General features: G+C 45.2%; 2 protein-coding genes across 2 annotated transcripts in view; one reads left to right on the forward strand and one right to left on the reverse strand.

The window, feature by feature from the left end:
- The window catches only part of gfi1b (growth factor independent 1B transcription repressor), a 3,921-nt gene extending 162 nt beyond the window's left edge, over positions 1-3,759 (reverse strand). Inside the window, exons 1-7 of the mRNA XM_035608114.2 lie at positions 3,525-3,759; positions 2,957-3,057; positions 2,482-2,664; positions 2,168-2,397; positions 1,885-2,022; positions 941-1,106; positions 1-469 (exon numbers count right to left, since the gene is read on the reverse strand). The exon at positions 1-469 is cut by the window's left edge and continues 162 nt beyond it. Of these exons, the coding sequence (XP_035464007.1) occupies positions 270-469; positions 941-1,106; positions 1,885-2,022; positions 2,168-2,397; positions 2,482-2,664; positions 2,957-3,050 (1,011 nt within the window). The 5' untranslated portion in view covers positions 3,051-3,057; positions 3,525-3,759 and the 3' untranslated portion in view covers positions 1-269. The remainder of the gene's footprint in view (positions 470-940; positions 1,107-1,884; positions 2,023-2,167; positions 2,398-2,481; positions 2,665-2,956; positions 3,058-3,524) is intronic.
- A 2,099-nt stretch (positions 3,760-5,858) lies between these two features.
- Positions 5,859-25,183, forward strand: tsc1b (TSC complex subunit 1b). The gene is made up of 22 exons (XM_035608113.2): positions 5,859-6,178; positions 10,818-11,055; positions 11,183-11,286; positions 11,573-11,725; positions 11,909-12,053; positions 12,167-12,321; positions 12,433-12,506; positions 12,611-12,789; positions 13,145-13,269; positions 13,870-14,035; positions 14,149-14,270; positions 14,769-14,862; positions 14,991-15,098; positions 15,897-16,551; positions 17,668-17,711; positions 18,318-18,484; positions 19,273-19,455; positions 19,831-19,941; positions 21,680-21,802; positions 22,252-22,439; positions 22,567-22,740; positions 22,965-25,183. The coding sequence occupies exons 2-22, from the start codon at positions 10,947-10,949 to the stop codon at positions 23,650-23,652; spliced, it is 3,867 nt and encodes a 1,288-aa protein (XP_035464006.2). The 5' UTR covers positions 5,859-6,178; positions 10,818-10,946; the 3' UTR covers positions 23,653-25,183.

The following is a 25,183-nucleotide window of genomic DNA, read 5'->3' on the forward strand; positions in this document are numbered from 1 at the left end:
AAAAAGAAATGAAAACTCCCAATATATTAAATAATACATTTCTTTTCATCAACCACTCCGTTTCTTCATGACACAAATGACACTGTACATTTCAATTTCACAGCTTCATCTCCTGCAAAGACCATCCGAAAATATACCAGATATTTTCAGATCACTTTAATATTATCTTATTCATTATTATTATTATTATTATTATTATTATTAACAATAAATTACCGCTGTCATTATTCAAAAGCCACTGTACAAACATTTTGCGACAGTTGCAGTGCTCAGGGTCTCGTGCTCATCTCGGGCTCGGCGCCGTGCTGGCTCTCGTGGTGCCGCCGCAGGTCCACCTTGCGCTGGAAGCCCTTGGAGCAGACGTCGCAGCCGAACGGCTTGAAGCCCGTGTGCTTCCTGCTGTGGGTGATCAGGTTGGAGCTCTGGCTGAAGGCTTTGCCGCACACTTGGCACTTGTGGGGCTTTTCACCTGTTGCAAGGGATTAAAATGACGGTGAGAAAATCGGCACGTTTAAAAAAATCGCGCGATCATCTTCATCGCCAAACGATCTGCGCGATCGCCTTCCTTTCCACTGCTCCCTGGACAAAAGGTTTGTCGCCCGTGGTGCCAAATATTTTCCCCATCACTTGCGTTCTTGCAGAATCCTGCCAGAGTCTTTTGACTCGTCAAACATGTGCAAATGTGGACGGCGTGAAGTTCCTTTGTGCAGAGCTCCGCGCCGAGCAGCAGAACCAGATATGCAAACCAACAGGACATTTGTTTAAGTTTCTTCTTCTGATTTATCAGTATGCTTTATGACTCCTGGAAACAATTGCTGCACGCTGCACTTGAAAAAGCATGATGATTACAGCGAGAGGAGCATTTTCATATTCCTTTTTTTTACCAGCATCATAAAAATATGGCCACCGACTGTGTGATTATCTCCGCACTGCGACCTACCAGTGTGAATGTACGTGTGTTTCTTCATGTCCGACTTCTGGTGGAACCTCTTGCCGCAGTACTGGCAGGGGTACGGCCGCGTGTCCGAGTGGATGAGCAGATGCGTGGAGAGCGTGGACGAGCGCTTGAATGTCTTCCCGCACATCTTGCACTCGAAGCTTTTCTCCTGAGCGGAGACAAAGAGGGAATTTTAAAAAGTGTTCCGCCGGAGCTTTCTCAGTTCCTTGTGAGCAGCAGTGGATACAGTAATGTCACATTCAGGGTCTGTGTACTGTGGTTCTTCTGGTGCTTCCAGTCAACGCCTGGCCGATGAACTTGGCCCAGTTTTCAGGGACTTGTGTATGTCGGTTTAATTCATTTCAAAAGCCGAACTTTTGGCAAATTGCATGAGCGGGAAGATCCTGCGATGTGACCCGGTAGTGAGATTGTTTTCTGACTGTCATAAATCATAGAGTTACTTTAATCCAGTCACACTGTAAAACCTCATTATATGATTTCATGGGAATCAACTGCATCTTTGTATTAACTTGTTGATTGATAAACTTTTTCAGTCTCTTTTCCAGGGAGAGTCTCGACGAGTGTTTTCAGGAATGGCTACAATAAGTTAATGCTTTATAAGTTAATATATCTTAATTATTATGCTGCCTGCTTGCTCGCTACATCGTTAGCCTGGTCGTCCATGTCCTCGCGACACAGTACCACTCGAACACCCATCTCACAAGACTGTACGTGCGTGTGACTTCCCATGTTTTAACCACAGGCTAACGAGTTTCATTTAAAGGGAGCCTCAAGTGTAGACAGGTGCATTATGGGAAGTGTAGGGTCCAGCGGTGTCAAGATTAATAGACACACGGGGATTAAAAGAAAATACGGACGTCTCAGCCTCTGCGGCGCTCAGAGGTCAGAAAGGGTCAACACTGAATTGAAATGACGACGCTTAATACCTGAGAGTGGACGTTCATGTGCTGCTCCAGACTGACGGCGTGGCCGAAGGTCTTCCTGCAGATGCTGCAGCCGAACGGCCTCGTTCCGCTGTGCGACCTCCGGACGTGCACCTCCAGTCCGTGCGGCGTTGAGAACACCTGAGGGACCAGCGAGTTTGACCGTCAGCGAAACTCAATGGATCACACCGGAAAATGCATCTTGTACGTCTGACGTTTAAATTCAAATTGAATCAGAGGATGCACATCCGTTTCCGTGCGTGGGGCCTCGACAGGCGGCGCGTACCTTGTCACAGGTGATGCAGTGGTAGGTGTTGGAGGTGGGGGAGTAGTGCGAGCTGCAGTCCAGGGGCTGCTGCAGCTGCGGACTGCGGCTGATGTGGCGGCCGTACAGACTGCTGGCGTGCTGCAGCACCTTGGGGCTGAACGTCACCTGGCGGAGCTCGTAGGAGGACGGCACCGGCTCCCAGCCGTACGTGGGCTTGTAGTACGGAGGGAACTCCGCCATGTGGGGCTCTGAGGGGGGCACACGTGCAAACATGTTGATATGCTGTAGTTGAAGCAGAAAGAGAGAAGGAGGTAGATGCACCGGCAGCTCACCGGCGAGGAAGTACGGCTGTGCGGGAGCCGCCGGAGGCCTGGTCGGCTCCGGGTGGACGGGCAGGGGACTCGTGAGCTCTGCCTCCTCCTTCACGAACGGGGAGCGGTCCGGGGAGGCCAACGGCCCCTCGGGCTGGGGTCTGTCTCCAGGCTCGGTCCTCTGGACTTCAGGCGGGACCTCTGCTGCAGAGCCCGACGAAAACAAAGTATAACGAGTGTGATGGGACGTCAAGCAGAAGACCTGGGTGGCTCAGGTGTGAGATGAAACTCAAAACCCTGCAGGACATTTTGTCCGAATGGAAATTCACTTTTACACCTTGACATTCAGAACTGTGATGATTAATGAAGGGCACATGCATTATTGATATCATTTTATTATGATTATGTTTAGCTACCTAAAAGTTGTAATTTCAAGTATAAGGAAAAAGTCAGTGTCCTCACGTTATGTGTTCAAATGATAAATAATAAATCTTACCTGCACATATCGGGGACTTCGGCTCGTCGTCGTAAGCTCGGTGGACGTTGAAGGACGAGCACCTTTTGTTTTTCACCAGAAATGACCGGGGCATGTTGATCCTGCACCGGACAGAGGACGTCGTGAGCGACGGAGCAACGACTCATAAACAGTTCATCCATGAAAATAGCGAGCAGATATTAATTATATTAATATATATATATATATATATATATATATATATATATATATATATATATATATATATATATATATATAAAACGCTGATCCATTCGGAATTGGTTAAATTTAAAAAAGCATCTGTCACTTTCCAACATAAAATTGAAAGATATTCCGAGTGCATCTTTTCTAATTTCCCTCTAATAAGACAGGTTCGTTCCTCTGCAGTCGTAATAGAATCCATATGGTAAACTCGCGAACCAGCTGATTTCTACAAATCAAGTTTTATTTCATTGTGTTCAACGAAAAAAAATTTCAATTATCCTGTCAAATAAAAAGTTTGCAAAAGTTATTTAAAAGTTGAATCACACGTCTAGGTCCATTTCACCGGCGGCGGCTGTAAACTCACCGTCGACAGAACAAGTTCCAGTCCAAATTGAAAAACGCGTGAAACTTTTAAAATGATAACAATAAGTCCCTTCTTCGGAGAAAGACAAGAGTTCTGCTCCGCGTCGGTAAATCCTTTCCTTAGAAAGTCAGGAAAGCAAAGCAGCTTCTTTTTTTCCCCTTTTTTTTTAAAAAAAGCATCACACGTTTTGCTGCTGTCTCTTTTCTCCCCTCCCTGATTTCCAATCAGATAATTTCGCAGGAGAATCTGAGTGTGGTTTGGACCAATGAGAAGGCCGAGCTGCGGATGGGAAATTTGCCTAGAATAACACTGGGCCCTTCTCAGCCTCTGGCTGCAGCAGTTACACCGAGCACCAGGTGGGAAGGGAAAAAAAAAAAAGACAGACCCTTTAATTGATCACTTACATGAATTTTAAATGCTTTTAAAACGAGGGATAATTTAATTTATATATATATTTATATTTATATAATTTTTTTGTATTTGCATGTTTAAAAAAAGAGCAAACAAATAAATAAATAAAATTACAGGTAAAAATTGCAACCTCCTCAAAATAATAAAAAATCCGACCAACTATTTCCACCTAACAATGTTTGATTTACAGGATTCAATCGAAGTAACTTGTGTGCGTGTGTTTGTGTGTGTGTGTGAGTGTGTGAGAGAGAGAGACTGTGTTGTGTTGTGTGTGCAAGATTTAAGTGGCCAAAAGATCACATGAGAGTGTACAGCACCTCCAAAGATACACACACCAAACCAGTCCGGGAGATTTACTCTGTCGATGGCAGATTTATGCACAGGAGGATGCTCATCATGTGTCTCTCTCTCTCTCTCTCACACACACACACACACACACACACACACACACACATTCAAACACACATGCAGCAATTATACCCAGTTACATGACAATATATGGGTTGTTATGGGTTATTTTGTGAAATAATAATAGCAGTACTAATAATAATGATGATGATGATGTAAACTTGTGAAATCTTTTTTAATCTTGTTAAAACAAAGTGTAAGAGTGGATGAACACTTCCACTTCGGGGAGATGAGGATTACACGAGTGAAAAGGTGCAAGTGCGACACCTTCTGGTGTGTCTGTGTATCTTCACCCTTCAATTGGTTTTAGAGATTTTAAATATAATAATATGATATTTGTTCACATGTTTCAACCATTTAAAAAAAAAAGAACTCAGGCATCAGATTTTTAACTCAGCTTGAGATGCTTTCTAAAATGCAGCAGTTCATTTATTTGATGTAACTTTTATTTGAGCCTATTAAACTATCAATAACATTTTCATTGACTATAAGTTCACACTGTAAAATTAAACATATTAAATACTGTTTACTTTGTGTTAACATATGCACAACGAACAGTACAGATCTTCAGTCCGTGAGCCATTGTGTCATCAACCACATATTGTTAGGCCTGCAGATTGAAATAGGAATAATTTTGACCGAAAGGGGATTCAGATATTGTAACCGTGACGATGATGGAAAGCCATCTTTTATGTCACATAAGCAGAAAGGAGAGTAAACACCTCTTCAGCTTTTACATTAGCAAATTTCTGCTAACGAAAAGAGACCAGGGTGATTGAGATAAAAAAAAGGATTCATGTTAAATTCTGAAGTATGTAAAACTTTTGACATTTTATATAAAAATATACTAAGTCAATCATCATATCATATGTAATGTGTAATATATATGATATATATGCGATATGATGTAATGTGTTATATGTAATAAAACCATCAACTTAATATGTCATGTTTTTTGTAAAAAAGAAATGATGATGAAAAAGTATTTGAATCAGAAAAATTAACATATTTGCTCATAATGTGTGCTTCATAATTCTGATTTTTATTTATTAATTTATCTCGAACCATCAACAAAAAAAATTGATAAAAATAAAGATTGAACACAAACAGATAAATCACTCAGATTCCATCAAAGAGCAAAAAAAGTCTACAATATCATATTACCGAATATATATATATATATATATATATATATATATATATATATATTAAATAGTAATTAAATTACAAAAGAATATACATGCAGGTTTCCTCCTTTCTGTATTGGTCAAATATTGTATCTATTTTTGAACTGTACTAATAGTTTTTGACTTGAAAAGTGACATTTTTGGGATCATTTTTCATAGTTGTTTTTTGTACCCTTCCATGAACTTTTATTTTTGTGTTATTTCTAATGATTGTGCACTTTTTTTCTCTTTTCTTTTTTACCTTCTCCTGCCTCGGATACCTGCTGGGAAAAACAAGTTTTAATTCGCGCATGCGCTCTTCACATGTGGGTCACGCGAAACCGCATTACACGCTCCATCCCTCCACCAATGGGGATGACTTGTGCGAAAAACAATCTCCGCTCTTTTTTGCCCGTAAGAACGGCCAAAAAAAAAAAATCCAGCGGGGCGGCAGATGGAATAGTCATAACTCCTGCGCAGTCAGATGCCACTCGTCAGAAACCACTTCACACGTCGTCGTGCCCGAAATTCGTGGCGGAAGTTGCCGTTGCGCCGCCAACTCCGTGGGATTAGTTCGCATGCAGCGCGACAGCGGAGGCGGACCGCGGTGGGATGGGCTGTGAGGCGTTCAAGATGGCGGCGCCCTGTGGAGTGCAGCTACTCTAACAGGTAAACAGCTCCTGCTTATTTACATCTAACCGCTTTTTTCCCCCTTTACAGCGAATGTCAACGCACGCGAGTCACTCGACTGCACGCGGGTCTGCCCCGCTCGTTGCCCTCCACCCGACCCCCACATCGCCGCCTGACCAGCGGCTGACAAGGCGAGATGAATCCCCCCCCCCCACCACCCGAACCGAGTGAGGGGTCGCTCGCTGCTAACGTTAGCTCCTCGGCGGTTGTTTTTTTTGCGAAGGACCCGGTGACGGATGGTGGTTTTTATTTTGAATTTGTCTACGTGTTGGGCCCGCGGGGCGGTGCTCGGAGAGGGAGAGAGCGGCTGCTGCTGCTGCTGCCCTGCGTGTTTTCATAGAGGGATAAAGTAAACCCAACCCTGCCCATTGTTCTCTGCCGAGTTGTTTACGACAGGCAGCAGCAGCAGCAGCAGCAGCCGGTGGTCAGTCCACATACAGATGCTGCTCTGCTCCCAGTGTGCACCTCACCTCAACACAGTGCCACCAGGGCCTTTGTGTGTATGTATATATATATTTATATATGAATGATGCTTCATTATTATTACACATATCTGCATGAAGATAGATATCTTGCACCTTTTGTTATCCTCCAACTTCCAGCCTGACAGTGTATTTCCTGTTGCCATATCACTCCCTCCTGATATCTGCTGTTTGTTAGCGTCAGTGTTCATGAGGCGATCATCATCAGCATCATCATCAGCATCACCATGGAGACGTGGTTTTAGGCACTTTGACCCTCCTTGACCCCTTCCTCCTGTCAAACTGCGCTGGCCCCTCACTGTGCCTGCGTCTTATTGTCTGTCTTGACACGGGATTGGACAATCGTTAGTGCTGTGACTAACGATTGTTTTCCATCGTCGACGGATCTGTAGATTCTTTTTTCGGTTAGTTGTTTGGTCCATAAAATGTCATGAAGTGATGGAAAATGTCGATCATGTTTCCCAAAACTCCAAGATGATGTTTTTGTTTTGTCCACACACCAAAGATATTCAGTTTACTGTCATAGAGGAGCAAAGAAACCAGAAGATATTGCCATTTAAGAAGCTGAATTTTTGAGTTATTTTTTCATAAAAACAACTTGAATTGATTTATCAAGACAGTTGGTGATTAATTTAGTAGTCGATTACTAATCGATTAACTGTTGCAGCTCTAAATATAAGTAATGGTCAGTAATGTTATTCATTCATCTCTCAACCTGCTTGGTTTGGCTTTGGATCATCTTAAACTTCTGATCCAAATAAAATATCAGTGGTTTTTTTTGCCATTATCAATAACAACACGTGTGTTCAGTGCTGTAGCTTGAAGACTATATATAATCCTCTATTTCCTTTAAAATTAAGTGTAAGAAAAACAGTGGCAAGCGTTAACAACCTTTAATATCTAACCACAAGCTCAGTCTTACAAGAATTTTTGTTTTCCAGAATTAAACCCCCGGCCTAAAATAGGCCTGCGGTCTCCTGATCTAAATTAACGGTCCTGAGGTGGCAACACAGCCGGATCCATCCCCTCAGGGCCGGTGAAGGACTGGTTTCAGATTAATACTTTACTTGTAAGAGCTGTACACCATAGTTTTCCCATCAAAATTCACCTTGTTTGAATTATTCAGGTTCTAAAGTATATGTACTCATTTTTAGATATTTTGGGGACAAATATTAAATAAACATTTAATTAAATAATTCATGTAAAGTAAAAAATGTGTCTGTTGTCTCTGAATTAGTTACAGTATTTGTCTGCATAAACTATATAGTGTAGGTTCATAAGAATAAGAAAATTATTAGTTCAATCGATTAGTGAATTGACAGGTAATATTGCTAACAATATATCTCATACATTCTAGCAAATTATTATTATTATTTGTCTATTTGATTTTCCTCATGACAATAAATGAAATACCTTTGTGTTTTTGGGGCTGTTGTCCGGACAACACGAGACATCATCTGAAAATGAAAACATCAGATTGAAAATGCAGGAAATCGTGACCTTACACTCACTGTTTTCTGATTATAATTTTTTTTTTTAATAGACCAGCAATTTAACTGATGATGATGATGATGATGATGATGTTGAAAATAATAATCAGCAGTTCAGTTGATACTGAAAAATGTTAATATCTTTGGGTCTGAGTCCTAGTAGTCGGGAGACAAAAAAGCTATTCCTGGACATTTTTTTCGAGCTGTGGGGAACTCATGATGGGCATTATTCATTCATTTTTGGAAATCTTGTTAACTATACACATGGTATCTGGCCTCACTTAACCTAACGTTGGCCATGAATATTAGCACTTAATATGATATTAAAATAAACGTGGATTCCTGCAGGTATATTTGGTTACAGCGACAACCAAACGTGACATTCAACGAGAGGAAATGTATCATAATTACATAATAGGAAAGAGATACCCCAAAAAGTTTTTGATTTTTTAAAGTAAGAATAAGATGGATGGACTTTTTGCTCTTTTGTCTGATGATGAATTGATTTAGAAGAGAAATTAAATGTGACACTGCGTCTGCAGCCAGAGAGGAGAAGTAGTTGATATCTGATGAGGCCAAATCTTAGTGAGATGTTCTTGTGTAATTATGGGAAATATTTAACAGCGTGTGGATAATTTTTTCTAATGAAATACCACTGGGGGGGCGTTTAGTTATTAATTCTTTGAGTCTCCTCGTGTTCTTCTGAGCTGCTGCCATATAACGAGAGACTGAAAAGCATCAAGACCTGTTTCAGGAATTCCTGTCGGGATTCAAAGAATCTTTCTTCGGAGTTATTGCCTTCGCCGAGGAGGTTATGTTTGTTTGTTTGTCAGGAGGATTTTTCGCAAAAACGTACCAAATGGATTTCCGTGAAACTTGGCGGAAGGATGGAACATGGGCCAAGAAAGGAGCCATAACATTTTGGCATGGAACCAGGAATTTCACTTTTCTTTAACATTTGCCACATAGGGCGTTTTTTTTGTTGTTGTTCACATTTTCACCAACTTCCCTGGGAATAGTTCATGGATCATATTGAGGGGACTGATATCTATGAGTGTGCCCAACAGACTTGTTGTTTTTAAAACAAGAGTGGCCACGTAGAAAGTCCGGAGTAGCAAAACAATTCCACTCTTCTATAGAAATACCTGAGATCTTTTCTTTTACTGTAAACTCTTTTGTCCCTGTCGGGATCCTGTAGTTTCCCAGTGATCTGATCTGTCAGTGGTTTGGCCTCTGACAGGTTTCGATCAGGTTATGTGTCCAAGCGTATGTTACCATGGTGATTTGCCGTGGTAGCAAGTGAACCCTCGAATTAAACCTGACGTGACCACAAATTCAGTTATTGTCATGTTTTTTTAAATTAATTTTTTTATGAAACTGCTTCATAATATTCCTGGAGGAGTGAAAAACAGGAGCGGTGTTGGGAGAAGCTTGCGCTGAGCCAAATGTTATTTCCAGCGTGTACATGGGAGCGCTCGGGCCGCATAAAGGCTCTTTGTGTCTCCTCCGTCCTGAGCGCTCCCAAAGTGCCTGAGACCTCGCCGAGGCCGGCTCATGCTCGTGCCACCGTTGACCTGTCCCCTGCAAGACGTGGGTGGAAAAACATCTACATTTTTAAAAACCCACTGTCCACAAACCCACCGGGGGCCTCGCAGCGAACGCATGACCGAGCAGTTAATTGATAACAGGGAGACAATCGCGACGTAACTTTTCTTCCTGCGTTCCAACGGGACGGGCGACACACTCTCGCTGTTATCGTCTGGTTTTGATTTGTTGTGAACGAGGGAGACTCTCGCGTGTCTTTTTCCCCAGAGGGGGAAGCGACTTCACATTTGACATTTAGACATTAAGATTCAGCGGAAATGAGATCAAATACATTTTCTGAATTAGATCCTGTCGTCTCGGTTGTTTTTTATTTTATGTGACTGTGTTGAAGGCTTGAATATTCACATTAATTAATTGAATTGTATCCTGTAAACTTGTAAAAATCACAACCATTTGAAGCCATATCTGGGCGATCGTCATCTTTCTAGTGTGTTGAGTATGTGGCTAGAGTTTCGAGATTTAAAAGACTGACGTGATCTCTGGTGCTTGGCCTTTAGTCCTGTTTTTCAGATGGAGATTTGCACAGCTCTGATTTAATTCAAATAGATGAATCAGCATCTAAAATGTTTTTACATGACATTAATAGACAAAATAACCTGAAATGGTAGAGAAGTAAGGCAGGTTTATTAAAGTTGTTCCCTTGAATCAAACTCCCCACTGAGGACACGTGTAACAGGAAGTACTGAAATGCAAAAAATACCGTTCATAAGCATAAATTGCAGAGAACGTGAGACATAGTGTCTGTGATAATAAACAGTATGTATTACTCAAATGTGATGACTTCATTAGAGCTGACGCTTCAAGGCCTTTATTCCTCATTCCTCATTACGACAGGGTAAATTTCTTGCAGTTGCATCATTGTGAGTGACATAACAATCTGTTTTTTTTTTCCTGATTTGAAGAAATAGCACAAAACCCTTTGCGTCCCAGCCAGTGCAGCAGCAGCGTTGGTATCGTCATGTGATCATTAATCCTGGATCAGAGCTGTAGCTAATTCTCAAGGGGCAAATGTTTTTTTGAATTGGTCTTGACGCGATGTAGAGGTGCCTGGAGACTGTGACGTAGGGCGGGCCCACGAGTCCTCCAGGCAGGCAGGGGACGGACAGCGTGAGTGAGACGCTTCCTCCTCCTCCTCCTCCTCCTCCTCCACCTCCTGCACTACCCACCACCATGGCCAGGGAGCAGCCCAACGTGGGGGACCTCCTCCCGCTCCTGGAGACCGCCGACCTCCACCAGCTAGAAGGGATCAGAGGCCTTATCAATGAGCAGCTCAACACTGGTACGGGCCACTTGGTGGTTTGTCACTTTGCGATCAGCTTTCTGAAACTCTGTCTTTTCATCGTAGCTCCCTGTTGGGTTTGTTCACCTTCCCTATTTGTGTTTCAATCTTTTTTTCTCTCAAAAAGAACGAGGGTCCATGCTGCTGAACGGCCTGGTGGACTACTTTTTGGAAACAAATTCTGCCCAGGCCATGCATATCCTCTCCTCGGTCCGAGAGCCACATGACAAGGTGAGGAGCGTCACTCCGTAATCCTGCTCACGGAATTTAAAAAGCGGCGAAATCAATTAACTCCAATAAGTGGAATCGTGAGTGATCCGCTCGCGGGGGTGAAATTAATCCGCCTGAATATTTTGTGTTGAACTTTGATGAACTGCCGACCAATAGGGATTTCTCCTGACTGTGCTGATCCCACAGTAGAGGCTAGGAGCGACTGTAGCTGTAACTAGACGGGAGTTGATGGTACAAAATCTAACCCCCGCCGTACCTCCTGCCCTGCCCTTCCTTCCTCCCTCAGCACCTTCTAGACAAGATGAACGAGTGCATGACCAGGCAGGCGTGCCGACTGCCCACCCTCACCCTGCTCGGCCACGTCATCCGCAAGCAGCCGTCCTGGATCCACAAGATTGCCCGATACCCTCTGCTGCTCTCGCTGCTCAAATGCCTCAAGGTAACGGATCAGTTATGACTCGGCGAACAAAGAAAACCTCCTTGTTCTCTCTACATTTCATGTGTTTTATCCATATACAAGGAACAAGCAGGTCGATTAACATCTGTTTATATTATCCTCAATGACCCTGTGAGACTCGTCGCTGTCACTCGTGTTAACGTTCCCACAATTTCTTCGTGGCAGACGGACACGGACGTGGTGGTGCTCATAACTGGAGTGCTGGTGCTTATCACTCTGCTGCCCATGATCCCCCAAGCTGGGAAACAACACCTGTGGGAGTACTTCGACATCTTTGGCCGCTTGGCATCCTGGAACCTCAAGAACCCTGGTAGGAAACTTCCTGTCGTGTCTCCAAAAGACAATGTACCTGTTAAAGAGACTGTTGTACTTGTTGAATTTGTTACTCTGGACTCTTACATTTGTGGATCTTTGCACGGTCAGGGCATATTTCGGAGGTCTATCTAATCCATCTGCATGCCAGCGTCTACTCCCTCTTCCACCGCCTCTACGGCATGTACCCGTGCAACTTTGTGTCCTACCTGCGGTCCCACTACAGCATGAAGGAGAACATGGAAACATTCGAGGAGGTAGTTAAGGTGAGTTGTTGTTGTTAGTCCGGCTGCTCTGCTGCGCAGCTCTTCATTTAGAGTTTTTTGTCTGCAAATGATCGCTAACATGACTTTTTCTGTGTCCGATCTTCCATTCAGCCGATGCTTGAACACGTTCGTATACATCCTGAATTGGTGACGGGAACAAAAGACCATGAGCTTGACCCCACGAGGCAAGTCCACTGCTGCTTTGCCAAATTGAAGGAGCAATGTGATGTTTTCATCGCTTTTGTCTAACAGTGCCGTGCTTTGGTGGGACTTGTCTTGGGCCTGACAGGTGGAAAAAGTATGAAATCCACGACATCGTCATCGAATGTGCCAAAGTGTCTCTCGACCCCAAGGAGGCCTCCTGTGAGGAGGGATACGCCACCATGCCTGAGAGCTTCTACCCCCAAATCCACATGCGACCACAAGACTGCACTTCCAGCCCCTACACGGACCTGCACAGCAGCTACGGTCGGAAAACATCTCATACGTACTTATACGCTCATATGAATTAATTTTTTTTTTACGCAAACACGCAACAATCAACACCCATTTTGTGTTAAGTGTGAGGAGTTGCTGCTTTTCTTATCAATTTAAATTCATGTTTTTCTGGTTTTGCACTGTTCACCATGGACTGTGGGGACTTTTCACTTCTCTGACATTTTATAGCTCAAAACAATTAGTTAATAAATAAAAGCTTTTTTTTATTAGCTATTCCATTGTGTTTTCCATATTAAACACTGTGTTTTCTAACTGAAGCACATAAGAGCAGAGAAAGACTGCCAGTTGAAGACTGATCAGGGCTGTTTGTCTTTCTCGACAACAGGAAGCTCATCTTCGACCCCGTTCTCAACTCCACGGCAGCCGCTACCCCCGCCCCTGTCCTTGCCCCCCTTCTCAGGGACACAGTCCTCCTCCTCCTCCCGCAGCCCGCAGACCTCCAGACGCCAGGTAAGATCGTCCATATCCGCTCAAAAGCTGTCAAAAAAAACCCACAAGCTTCTTCCTCTTTTTTTTGCTGCTCACTGTTGTGCACAGGCTCATGTATCATCTGTCAGATGTAGTGAGTTAATTGCGTTTCTGCAAAAAAACAAACAAAAAACCCCACTAAGTCCTCAAATTAGAGCAGCCGCTGCCCGCCATGTTTGGTACGCAGGGAGAGAAAGTGAGCGGACAGGCAGTGTTTCTAGTTAGATCGTCCACATGTCCTCCCGTCCCCGTCCTCGTCCTGCCACCTCTCTGTAGATGCTCCCAAAGGGTCGGTGGCCTTGGAGATGCCATCTCATCCTTTTCTATTATTGGCCCCCACGCACACGAGGGAGGGATGTCTGGGTGTTTTTCTGCCCCCTGGGGTCTGTCCTGAGGATTTGTCCCTGCGACCCAGACAGATGGAAAATCTGAAAAACATGGGAGTGACCCCGTTTCAGAAGAAGAAAACATTTTGAATTGGCTTGTGTTGTTGACTTGGTTCTTATTCTTTTGTTACATGTTTTTTTGGGGGGGTCAGATTTGTGATAATTTTGCTGATTTCGGTCTTTGTCTTCTTTGCAGAACTCGACCTGTGAACTCAACTCTTCCGGCGGGGGGAAGGACCCGCTGTGGAGCCCCTCCTCGTACTGCGGCATGGCCACGCCCCCTTCCTCCAGGGGCATGTCGCCCAACTTGGAGCTGTCCCACAGTGCCTCACACCTTCCCAACCGCTTCCACTGCACGTCAGGTACAGGTTACATCATCATTAAGAAAATATTTCAACTCAGCGACCAGTGTTTTTATCATTGCACCTGAGTGACGCTGTGGAATCTCGTTTTTCTGTTGTTGTGATCCGAGCAGGAGGGAAAGGAACGCCTGCCTCAAGCACTCCAGCCACCTCCTCCCCACCGCCCACCCTATCAGATGACTTTCCCATAATCTCATTACCAGCAAACACAGTCCAGTCCAGTCCACCGAGAAAGGTATGCTGTCTCCCTCCATTAAAAACAAAACTCCCTTGTCTGCAAACTGTCCCCTTCTCGGTGAGCTTCATCGCTTAAAGACAAAAAATATCCAAAACTCACTTTATTAAATCATTTCTGACAGAATTCCAAATGATCATTGGGTAGATTATGATTATTTGTCGCCAAAAAGCTGTCTTTCCAAAAAACATGAAATTATGAAATTCCAGTTGAATCCTGTTCCCTGGATGTTAATTAAAAAACATTCCAGACGATTCAAATGATCTACTTTTAGTTGTTTTGAAAACTTGTTTCCTTGAAACAATGGGAGGCAAATTAGTTTAAGTAAATAAATAACTGAAAAATTATTTTTGGATCACTAATTACTAATAAAAGAGAAAATATGTATCTGTCAGGAACACTTTTGTTGGTGTTAAGTAATCAAGAACCAGAACCTGTTGATGGGAGTTAATTTATGAGACATTTTATAATCAAACGATTAACGCTGTGACGTTTCAGGATCGGCGACAAGGGGAAAGTGGTAAACCTGCATTGGTGCGACAGGAGCCGGTGAAAGACACTGAGAAGAGCGCGGACACAACAACACATAGAGGTTAGTTGGGAATTATTCGATCATATGTTGAAACTAATCATAAGCTTTTGTGTTTCTCGTTTTGTTGTTTGTGTTTTTGGGGCATCATACCCAGAGTTGTGATACGTACATACATATTTCCCCCTCAGACGCAGGAGCTGCTGAGAATGTGTCCATGACGTTGACGGAGCTGTCGGTCTTCATGAAGAAACAGGAGCTGGAGCTTCAGCTGAGAACAGAGAAGGAGAGAGAAGAGGGTGAGCCAGCGAACAGATTTCATTAGAACCAGATCGTGCTGTACTCACGTTTGTCGAAGGAAGTTGTACATGTGTATGATTTGTGTTTTCGCCAAATGACCCACTTTTGCCCCCTTGTAAAATTTTCCTGGAAAATGGCCCATGTGAGAATACAGCAGGCAAAAATTCCCAGGTGGCGAGTGGACGTGTTGATGACCGTAAACAAAAACACTGCTCTGCACAGAGGAGTTGTGTGCACGTCCTGCCTCTCCTGCACTCTCTACCCAGACAATACAGAACGTTGTGGAACTTTCCCTGTTGCTCTGACTCGGACAATCTCCTGCTTCGTTACATGTGAAAGGCAAACTCCGGAAAACGTCCGGACCCAATTTAGCGGCTAAAGTTAAAAAACACATCACACAAAAAAACAGGTGGGAGAAGAAAAGAGAAGAGAAAATACAAATTTAAAAGAAGTTCTCCGGGCATCCTACAAATCCGACTTCATACCTCACAGGCATTTGTCGAAACACAAAATATACCTAAACATACATTTGTCCATTATATATTACAAAATATGTAATGGCAATCTTGTAATTAACATTGTATTGAGCTATTGGACTCGACTAAACATCCAGGACGCTCCCACTCGACCCCCGTTTATATCCGTGTGTTTAGCAAACTCCGCACAGGCGTCGGATTTCAATCGCAGTTAAATACACCTGTTAGGCCCCTGTTCTTGTCGTGAGTTAAGCAGACATTGACATTTGGGACACGCGTGCAGGTTTACATTTAGGTTTATATGTGTTGTTTCTGCCGCAGCCGCCATCACAGAGGAGCTGCTGAAGATCACCGAAGAGACACAGGAGCTGCCGAGTCTGAGAGGTTTCGACTCGCCGTTCTTTCACACCACCGAGACTCTGACCGGCTGTCAGGCCCAAGAAAAGTCCCACTCCTCCAGCGCCCAGCCGGGAGGCCCCGTGCGGGACCCCCACCGCGCCACGTCGACGCCAGACAAAGCGGAGAACACGGCGAGCACCAGCGGCGTCGGCAGCGAAACGGGGGGTGTCGGCGGTGCGGGAGGGGACAGCAGGAGCTCCGCTCTCGGCCTGGAGCAGTCCTGGTCCTTCCAGTCGTGTTTCACCCCTATCGATCACCACCTGCACCGGAGCCCGTCGGCGCCGGACGACGAGCTGGGCAAGCTTGTGGGGATGTTCTCGCTGAGCCCGGGCAGCAAGACCCCGGCCCCGGCACCCTACGAGTCGTTCTTCGACCTGGCCCTGCCCAGGGCGGCCTCGCTCTTCGTGGGGCAGAAGACGTCGGAGGCGGTGCACAAGGCGGCGCTGGAGAAGCTGCTGCAGCGCGAGGAGGGTCTGGAGGACGGGGAGGAGGAAGGGGTAGCGACGGCTTCGCCACTGGAGGTGCTGGATCGCCTTGTTCAGCAGGGGAGCGATGTCCACGATAAAGTCCTTAAGAGGTGAGCGACATGATGAATTTAAATAATTCTTCCCGTTGGGGTCATTTCTTGAATTATTTTGCTCAAAACCCAGGATTTGAAGGCGTCAAGCAAAATGCAGATGTCATTTTTAAAACATTTTTGGTTTTATAAATCAACCCGGGGAGAAGATTTTCGAGTTACTTTCTCTCTAGTTCTGTGAGTGTGTTATTTTCAGAGTTGATCGCTGTGAAGAAAACTCAGGAGTGTGTTTTGATGCTGCGTTCACTGCGCTTGGGTTGTTTCCAGTCTATTACTGTGGCCCAAATGAAAACACCCAGACGAGAACAAGTACGACATTGTTCAGCAGTGGCTACCCCCCCCCCCCCTTCTTTCGACACACTCTCTCACACACACACACACACACACACACACAGAGCGAGCCAGTCCTCCAAGCCCAATAACACAACAGCAGAGACGGTGTCAGCGCCGGGCCTCGGAACAATCATGCTTCACTCGCGTCGGCCGCTCATCGTCCTCCGCATTTTACCAGCCTCATCAGAGCGAATGATGTCACCATGAAATATAATACCGAAGCACGTCACAGATAAATAAACCAATATAATGATACTCCCTTTATTAGGATATTGCCTTGTATCTTGATATTGATACATAGGGGTTAGGTAGATTTATTTCCTGACGGGCAGAGCCAGAGCTAAACCGTTGCCTCCTGCTTCCAGTCTTCATATTAACGTTAGTGGCGGCTTGGCAGTCGCCTCTAATCCGACAAGTCACACAGAGTGTCCGTCTATCCGCTCGTCTCCCTCTGCATTAGCAAAGCGAAATTGCTCGTTTCCTCGAAATGTCAAACTTGCACAAACATATTTTGGAGGAATGCAACATTTTGACAAGAGAGAAGAAAAAACCGCAGTGAGGAGACGATAATTCAAATAGTTCTTTTTTTATGTGCAGATTAAAGCTCTTAGGTTTAACAGGATCAACAGGACATAACATAACATCATGTCTAGCATATGGGGAATCATATCACAGCCATAGAGACTGCTGTTTTGTTTTGTTTTTTGTTTAGGAAAGAAGAAAAAATTCCCAGAGATCCTTTTTGTAAACACTTTCTCATCCTCTCTCTCTCTCTCGTCACAGATTACCTTTGCCAAGTAAGTCAGCTGACTGGACGCACTTTGGAGGTAAAGCACCACAGCACACAACACACTGTTGCACGCTAATAAAAAGCAACTCTTATAAAGACGGCTGCAGACGGAGCGTTATTCAGGCATGACTGGGGATTCATCACGAGCTCCCAGACATGAACAGCATGTTAAAATGCTGCCAAGGCCCGGACAGGGAATTTGTTCGGGGCCGAGGTTATTCCAAACACACAGAGTTCCCACAGTCAGGCAGAACCCGGATCAAGCCAGGAATCTGAGCGTTGGAGATTTCTTTCTTTTTTTAATTCACCTCCCTGTTGTGCACTCAGGAATCTAATTTTACGACCAAATGGGAAACACTATGATTCTGCTTAAGTTAAATCACGTCCCCGTGTGAAATGGAGCTGCCGTCACTTCTTATGGCTGGTCGAACTCTCCAGAGAGTTTTAAAATCTACATTTTCTCCGCTCCATTTCCCTTTGTACACGTTAACAAGTGAAGCTCGTTACGCAGAATCACGTCGGACAATTGTAGGATTTCTGTATTTTTTTTCAAATGAATTTGTAGTATTGTGTGTGTGTGTGTGTGTGTGTGTGTGTGTGTGTGAGCGCGTTAATTACATCATTACGACCGTGGCCTCCCCAGGCTCGGCACCGCTGGACGAGCTGCACACGCTGCGCAGCCAGCTGCTCCTGATGCACAACCAGCTGCTGTACGAGCGCTACAAGAGGGAGCAACACGCCGTCCGCAACCGACGCCTCCTCCGACGCATCATCAACGCCACGGCGCTGGAGGAGCAGAACAACGCTATGGTGAGGTTTTTAAGCACCTTTTAGATTTAGGTAACAAAAGAAAGAATAAAGCCGCAGGCATTGATTGACTTGGTTCAAACATTGAACCAAGTCAATCGGACTCGCGGTGTGAGGGGGCGTGGCCTTTCCAAAATTGCAATTGTGGCCGATTTGGATGATATTATTACAGAAGCTGATGCACAAATCAATACCGGGTATTGTTTCATAGTATTGGCTTATTCCAGCTCACGGTTTGCATCCGTCTAACTGTTGGAATTAGTTAACAGGGGCGTTAAAGTTTTTGCAGAACCACCGAAGGATCAGAACTACTCGTCACAGGTTTTATTCGCAACAGCTACTCTGCATTTTGAACGGGAGGAGATTCTTTCGAGGTTTCTACTGATCGCTGAGGCGTTTGTCACATCCCATAACTCCATCTGTCATGTCAGTCAGGCCTCGTCTGCCGCTCGTCACCGAGGAAATTCAACCGACGCTGTTTTTCGCTAAGCAGCCATTCAGACGAGATTGTGTTTTAACCATTGTTGGTTTACAAAGATGCCATGTCGCCTGTTTTTTTTTGTCTCTGGGAATGAAATGTTTACACAGAGGAGAAACACCGGCACCTTCATGCAGCAAGAAATGTTCAGAAATGTTGCAGCTGGATTTAGTTCTGTGTCCATCCCTGGACTTTTTGAGTGGCAGAGCTGCAAAATGCCTTAAAACATTTAGACATTTATAATCTCACTTCTGCCCTTTGTACTGAGCTTGTGCACCCGTGTGTGTGTGTGTGTTTGTGTGTGTTTGTGTAGAAGGACCAGCTGAACCTGCAGAGTGTGGACATCGTGTCCCTGAGGGAGAGTCTGCAAGTGGAGCATCAGCGCTACCGGCAGCTGTGGGACGACAGGGAGACGGTGGTGACCAGGCTGCACAGTCAGATCAGGCAGCTGCAGCAGGGCCGCGACGACTACTACACCAAGAACCAGGAGCTGCAGGTGCACACACACACACACACACACACACACACACACACACACACACACACACACACACACACACACACACACACACACACACACACACACACACACACACACACACACACACACACACACACACACACACACACACACACACACACACACACACACACACACACACACACACACACACACACACACACACACACACACACACACACACACACACACACACACACACACACACACACACACACACACACACACACACACACACACACACACACACACACACACACACACACACACACACACACAGTAAACACGACGTCATTGCCAATTTCACAAAGACGTTTTTTAACCGAGTCCGTCTCTCTCGTGTGTCTCCAGAGTAAGTTGCAGGAGTGTCAGAAACAGATGGACGAGCTGGAGGCGGAGCTTCAGGGAGCCAACAACAAGGTCTGCCACACGGGTCACCTCCTCAACCAGATGACCATCAAGGTAGAGACAGAGATTTAACACAACATTAGTTTTAGTTTGACGACGGCACATTATTAAAATCCCAATATTGACTACTTCATCTATCTGTTGGGGTAATTTGATCCAAGTCCATTTTTGTAACATGTTTCAAAAATAGAGGCTTTACATAAGGTGGAAAATGTATTACAACATGTAGAAAAACACAATAAAAATAAAATAAATTAGAATATGTATTTTTCTCGAAATGATAAAATTAGATTTTCTCAATTTATAATACCCAAAATTTAATTTAGGGAATAAAAGTAGGAAGTTAGGTTGGTAGGTAATTGTCAGTCAATTGATAAGTAAAGTTTTGTATATAGAGGTTCTACATGAGGTGGAAAACTGCATTAGAAAGTCAAAAATAAATTACAATAAACAGTCAAATAAAATCAATTGAAATCGACTTAAATGTCTCCTCTTTTTTTTTTTAAGAAATTGAATTAGATGTTCTCAAGATAAAATGCCCCAAATTAAATTTAGGAAATAAAAGAGCAGTAATAAATCTAAGGCAGAAGTTTCCATAAATGTAATATTTTTTATGACTTTTATTTAGACGTGAGGGGACCAGTGTGAAAAGATGTGAAGTAAAAGTAAAATCACAAAATAAAAGTCATTCACGTCTGCTTATGTTTTTCATCCTTTTCGCGTGCTCAGTGGTGTGTCTGTCTGTCTGTCTGTCTGGTTGTCTGTCTGTCTGTCTGTAAGAAGCTGCATGTGGTCACATTGCTGTTTATTTAAAAGTTACAAGATTTTTTTTGAATTGCATGCACTGAGAGGATTTACATTTTTTCTGTATTTGTGTTTTGTTTTTTTAAATCCCATTAGATTATTATCATAAAACTCCTCTTCTCTGAAATTTTAAGTTCCCTGGACGATTACAACCGTCAGTCATCTGATCCGTAGCTTTATGTTAAATCAGCAAATACAGTTTGAGCTCTGCTCTTCAGGCTCGTCCATTAATATTTAAAATCTGAATTTTGACACAGATTTCTATTTGCTCGCTCCTGTTTTCTTAATGGAGGAACTGGGAGGAGCGGTGGCAGACAGTCGGGTCAGACACATAACCCCCCCCACCCCCTCCTCCTCGTCCTGTCACCTCTCAGTACACTACAAACTGTCCCGGGGCACGGTTGCCTTGGAAATGTCGTCTCCGGCTCTCTATTTTTAGGTCGATGATGTGGAGAGGAGGGGGAGTTGGGGCTGTTCTGGGTGTTATTCTGCCTCCTTGGGTTTTGCTGGAGTCTGTTTCCCTCCCTCCTCTGACCCCACACTGAACTGTTGTCCTGACAAACAAGGAGTCGTTGATTCAGGAAATGCTTGTTTCGAATCAGACGACATCCGCACACGCGACTAATTCATGACATGCAGAAGAAAGATGAATAGATATGGTTTGAAATGATTTGCTATCAGGGATTTGTTTTTCTTAAGATAATTGTCTCATACTGTAGTGGATGTGAAGCGAAACATTTCTTTTTCAAGTTGACCATGAAGTGAATTCTGTCGTCAGCTCCACGTTCTGTTTCGGCACTAAATTGGCTTGTTAGGATGATTTTTTTTAGCACCTTGTAGAATTGTTTATGGATTCAGCTGATTCTCAATGACTAATTCTCAAGTGCTGAAGTGTTGGAAGTATTTCTTGGGGACAGGTTCTATGCGTAGCGTGGTCGTTTGTCTTTCCCTCCGTCATCATCAGTTGTCTGTCCCGTTTGTCCTTCAGCTGAGCACCAGCGAGAGCACCCAGCAGCAGATGAGCTTCCTGAACAAGCAGCTGCTGCTCCTCGGGGAGGCGCATAAGCTGTCCATGCAGGAGCTGCACCACAGCGGCGTCGATAATACAAAGGTACGGTGGAAGCGCGCGTGTGTGTGTGTGGGACAGATCCAGAGAGGCGCAGAGACGGCGTGCCGAGGTGAAAAACGAGGGGACACTAATTGGGTTTGTTGGCCGTCAAGTCAGAAACTGTCCGACTGAAGCGTTTTTAAGCTTCGCTCTGGGAGGATTGTCACGGTGAAGCTGCAGTGTGAGAAGTTTGTGTGAATTTATTACCACAAATATGAAGATAAATAGTTGTTGAATTGTGTGTTTTCGGCAGCTTCAGGTGTGTTGAACAACTGAAGCCCGACGTTCTCACGCTCATGTCGATCTGTCGAGCCCGCAGATCGGATTTCGGTGCACATACGTTCTCTCGTGCATTTTGGGCTGAAGGGAGAAGTGGGCCATGTCATGTTTCCTCAAACTTCCTCATACATTTTTTTTCCTCGTCCCTTCCTTTTTCCTTTGTCGCCCCCCAGGAGGCCCGGATGCTGCAGGTGTCCTACGGTAAAGAGGTGGAGACGCTGAGGCAGAGTCTGCTGGTCCAGGGTCAGAAGCTGGAGGCGGCCCAGCATCGAGTCGGCGAGCTGGAGACGCACCTCTCCAAAAAGGAGCATCTCATCGTTGAGCAGAAGAAGTTCCTGGAGGACGTCAAGTGTCAAGCAAAGTGAGTGTCGTGGAACCCCAAAAAAGTCCTGGAAAAAGAGACTTAGATGGACATGAATGAGATGTTTAAGCAGAACAGACGCAGATACACAATTGTGTTTTTGTGTCGTCTCTCTCTCTGGGTCCAGGTCGGAGCTGCAGGCCTCCGACAGCAGGCATCAGGCCCAGAGGAGGATCACTCAGCTGCTCCAGACCGAGCTCCTGCAGCTCTACAGCCGAGTGGAGATGGAGGCTCCCGCCGGCACCGCCGCCGGCTCGCCACCGGGGGGCAGAGCCGACACACACACTCCCACCGACTCCAGGTCAGAGCTCACAGCTCAGTCCATACCTACAGTCTATGGTCCATACACACACACGCAAACACACACATGGCTTAATCACATTTTTATGAACATGACAAAAGCTGATTTAGGTTGTCACCGATTCTGCAGTTAGACTTTGGTTTACTTATAATTTATAATTTGTTTTTTCATAAAGTTGCTCCTCTTTTCTTTTTTTGACACATTACTATTTCCCCCTCCTTCAGCGTGTTGGTGCCAGACGGACCAAGTAAAAGTCAAACACACAAGGAGGTGTCGGCCAGCAGACCGCCGCGTGACTCCCCCCGGGGCAACGGCAGCACTTTATCACCGGGGCATCCCAAGGCGAGCAACTCTTCCAAGTCGGCGGCGGCGGCCAACTCCGTCAACGGCAGCCAGGAACTGGCCCCGCCCCTGCTGGTGGAGCCCTCGCCGTCCTGTCCCCACGGCGACGCACTCGCGCCGCTGCCCGCGGGCGACGCGCCCCTCACTGTGGGCTCCTACCCCAGCGCCCGGAGCTTCCTGGGCATGAGGGCGCGCGAGCTGTTCCGCAACAAGAGCGAGAGCCAGTGCGACGAGGAGCAGCCGCAGCCGCCGCGCCTCGCGGGCCTCGCCCACGGCCTGAAGACCGAGCTGTGCGTAGAGGCGCCCTGCTCGGGTTACATCGCCCCCGTCAGCCCCGCAACTTGCCCCATCATTCCAACTCCTCCCCTCGCCCCGCCCCCAACCCCGGCTCCCCTTGCCGCCCCTCTCACTGTGCCCACGAAGGAGCCCCCATCCGAGCCCAAGCAGCGGGCCTCCAGCCAGGAAAGCCCCCGCAGGAAGTCAGGGTTTGGGCCCGGTGGAGGGCGGGGCCAGGCCGGGGCGGGGCGCCCCCGGCAACAGCAGCATCTAAAGATCATGGACTATAACTAAAGACCACATCACGAGCACAGTTAAGAGACACAGAACTGGGCCGGGGGACGAGGACGGACTTAGAAGTTTAACGACGGAGAAGAGCTACAAAAATCAGCAAGAGTAACAATTTGTGCTACTCACAACAATTCAGTGTTATATGATCCATTCCTCTGAGTGGACAACAGGATTCCCCCATTTTTTTTTTTTTCTTTTTACCTTTGCCATACTGAGTCATTCCCCCCTGAAGAGTTGACGTGTCACCAGTGAGGATGCTAGACGTATGAATGATATGAAGAGTCAAAAGGACGAGCCGACGGGATGTGACGCTGTGAGTCTGATGTTTAAAGATCAACTAGATTACAAAACAGTTCACCAGATTTTGAGGAATCAGTTTCGGGTGGTTTTGGCCTTCACCCCCAACACAGAGGAGGTGAACGACATTTTGTTTTCTCAGCAGTTCGTCTAGAAAACGGAATTGAAAATAATTCCTTCAGTACAAGGTCTGTGGATGATACAGAGAAACAGTGAGGTTATATTTTAGAAACCAGCTGCTGGTAATATGATGATGATGATAAATCATGTGCTGCGGTCAAAACCACTGATGATTTAAAAGATTTTCTAAAAGACACCACATTCAAATCCAATCAGCGGAGAAGGAGACGTCACACGTTTGTCTCCATCATCTGTTGGCAGCGTACTTCAGATTGACGACGAACCGGAAAAGTGAAATTCTCGATAAGCGTTGAGCGAGTGTCACAGGAAGTGATCAAGTACTGAGAGATGTGTGAGTCACTCCGGGGGAAACCAGAGATTGAATGTTTCCATAAAATTAACTCATTTTCTGTTTCCAAACTACTTCGAAAGGCGGAATGTGATGCAGATAATGGCGTCACGTCGATTCTCCCATTTCCAGATGAGGAAAGTGTGTGAAATTAACGAACTGATGAAATTTTATGCATTTTTCTGTTTCCTCTTTTTAACTTCCAGATTGTGTTGGACCTTAACTTTTTTTTATTCCGCCGCCCACGAGGTGAGCTCACGACTACATATCCTGAATCTGAATCTGACCAGGGAGGAGACACAAGTAGCCCCCCGAGCTACAAATATCAACATATTGCTATATTGATATCAACGCATTGCAAATCTCTCCAAATGAAGGTGAGCTGAAACATCCGCAGTAGGTTTTCCTTCCCGCAGGTCCGATGAACTTTCCGCTAAAGTAATAAAAGTAAAATCCCCCTTTTTTTCTCCCTTCCCCACAATGGCGCCTATAATCCTGTTGTCCACCGGGAGCTCCTGCTGTCCTTTCCCTTCTGCCTCGCTATCGAAAGCATGTTCAACAATCCACTTTAAAAAACGCCAAAACCGTAGTAACTCGCAGCAAAAAATCAAGACAAGAAGGTACAATCAGCACAAAAGTGAAGGAGCCAGGACTCTCGAGCCGGAGCTGGAGGAGAATCTGGGAACTAAAAAAGGAAGTTCTTAAAAAAGCAGTGGCTTGTGTTTAACTGTGAACAATAAAGATCGTCTTCAATGTTTTGCACTACAA

This window comes from Scophthalmus maximus, chromosome 20, assembly GCF_022379125.1.
Source record: "Scophthalmus maximus strain ysfricsl-2021 chromosome 20, ASM2237912v1, whole genome shotgun sequence".
Taxonomy (NCBI): domain Eukaryota; kingdom Metazoa; phylum Chordata; class Actinopteri; order Pleuronectiformes; family Scophthalmidae; genus Scophthalmus; species Scophthalmus maximus.

Bases quoted from the DNA above. Each gene is read 5' to 3' on its own strand.
- tsc1b (XM_035608113.2), top strand. From the start codon at position 10,947: ATGGCCAGGGAGCAGCCCAACGTGGGGGACCTCCTCCCGCTCCTGGAG. The intron at 12,054-12,166 runs GTAGGAAACTTC...TTGCACGGTCAG, and splicing joins CTGGAACCTCAAGAACCCTG to GGCATATTTCGGAGGTCTAT. The intron at 17,712-18,317 runs GTAAAGCACCAC...TGGCCTCCCCAG, and splicing joins TGACTGGACGCACTTTGGAG to GCTCGGCACCGCTGGACGAG.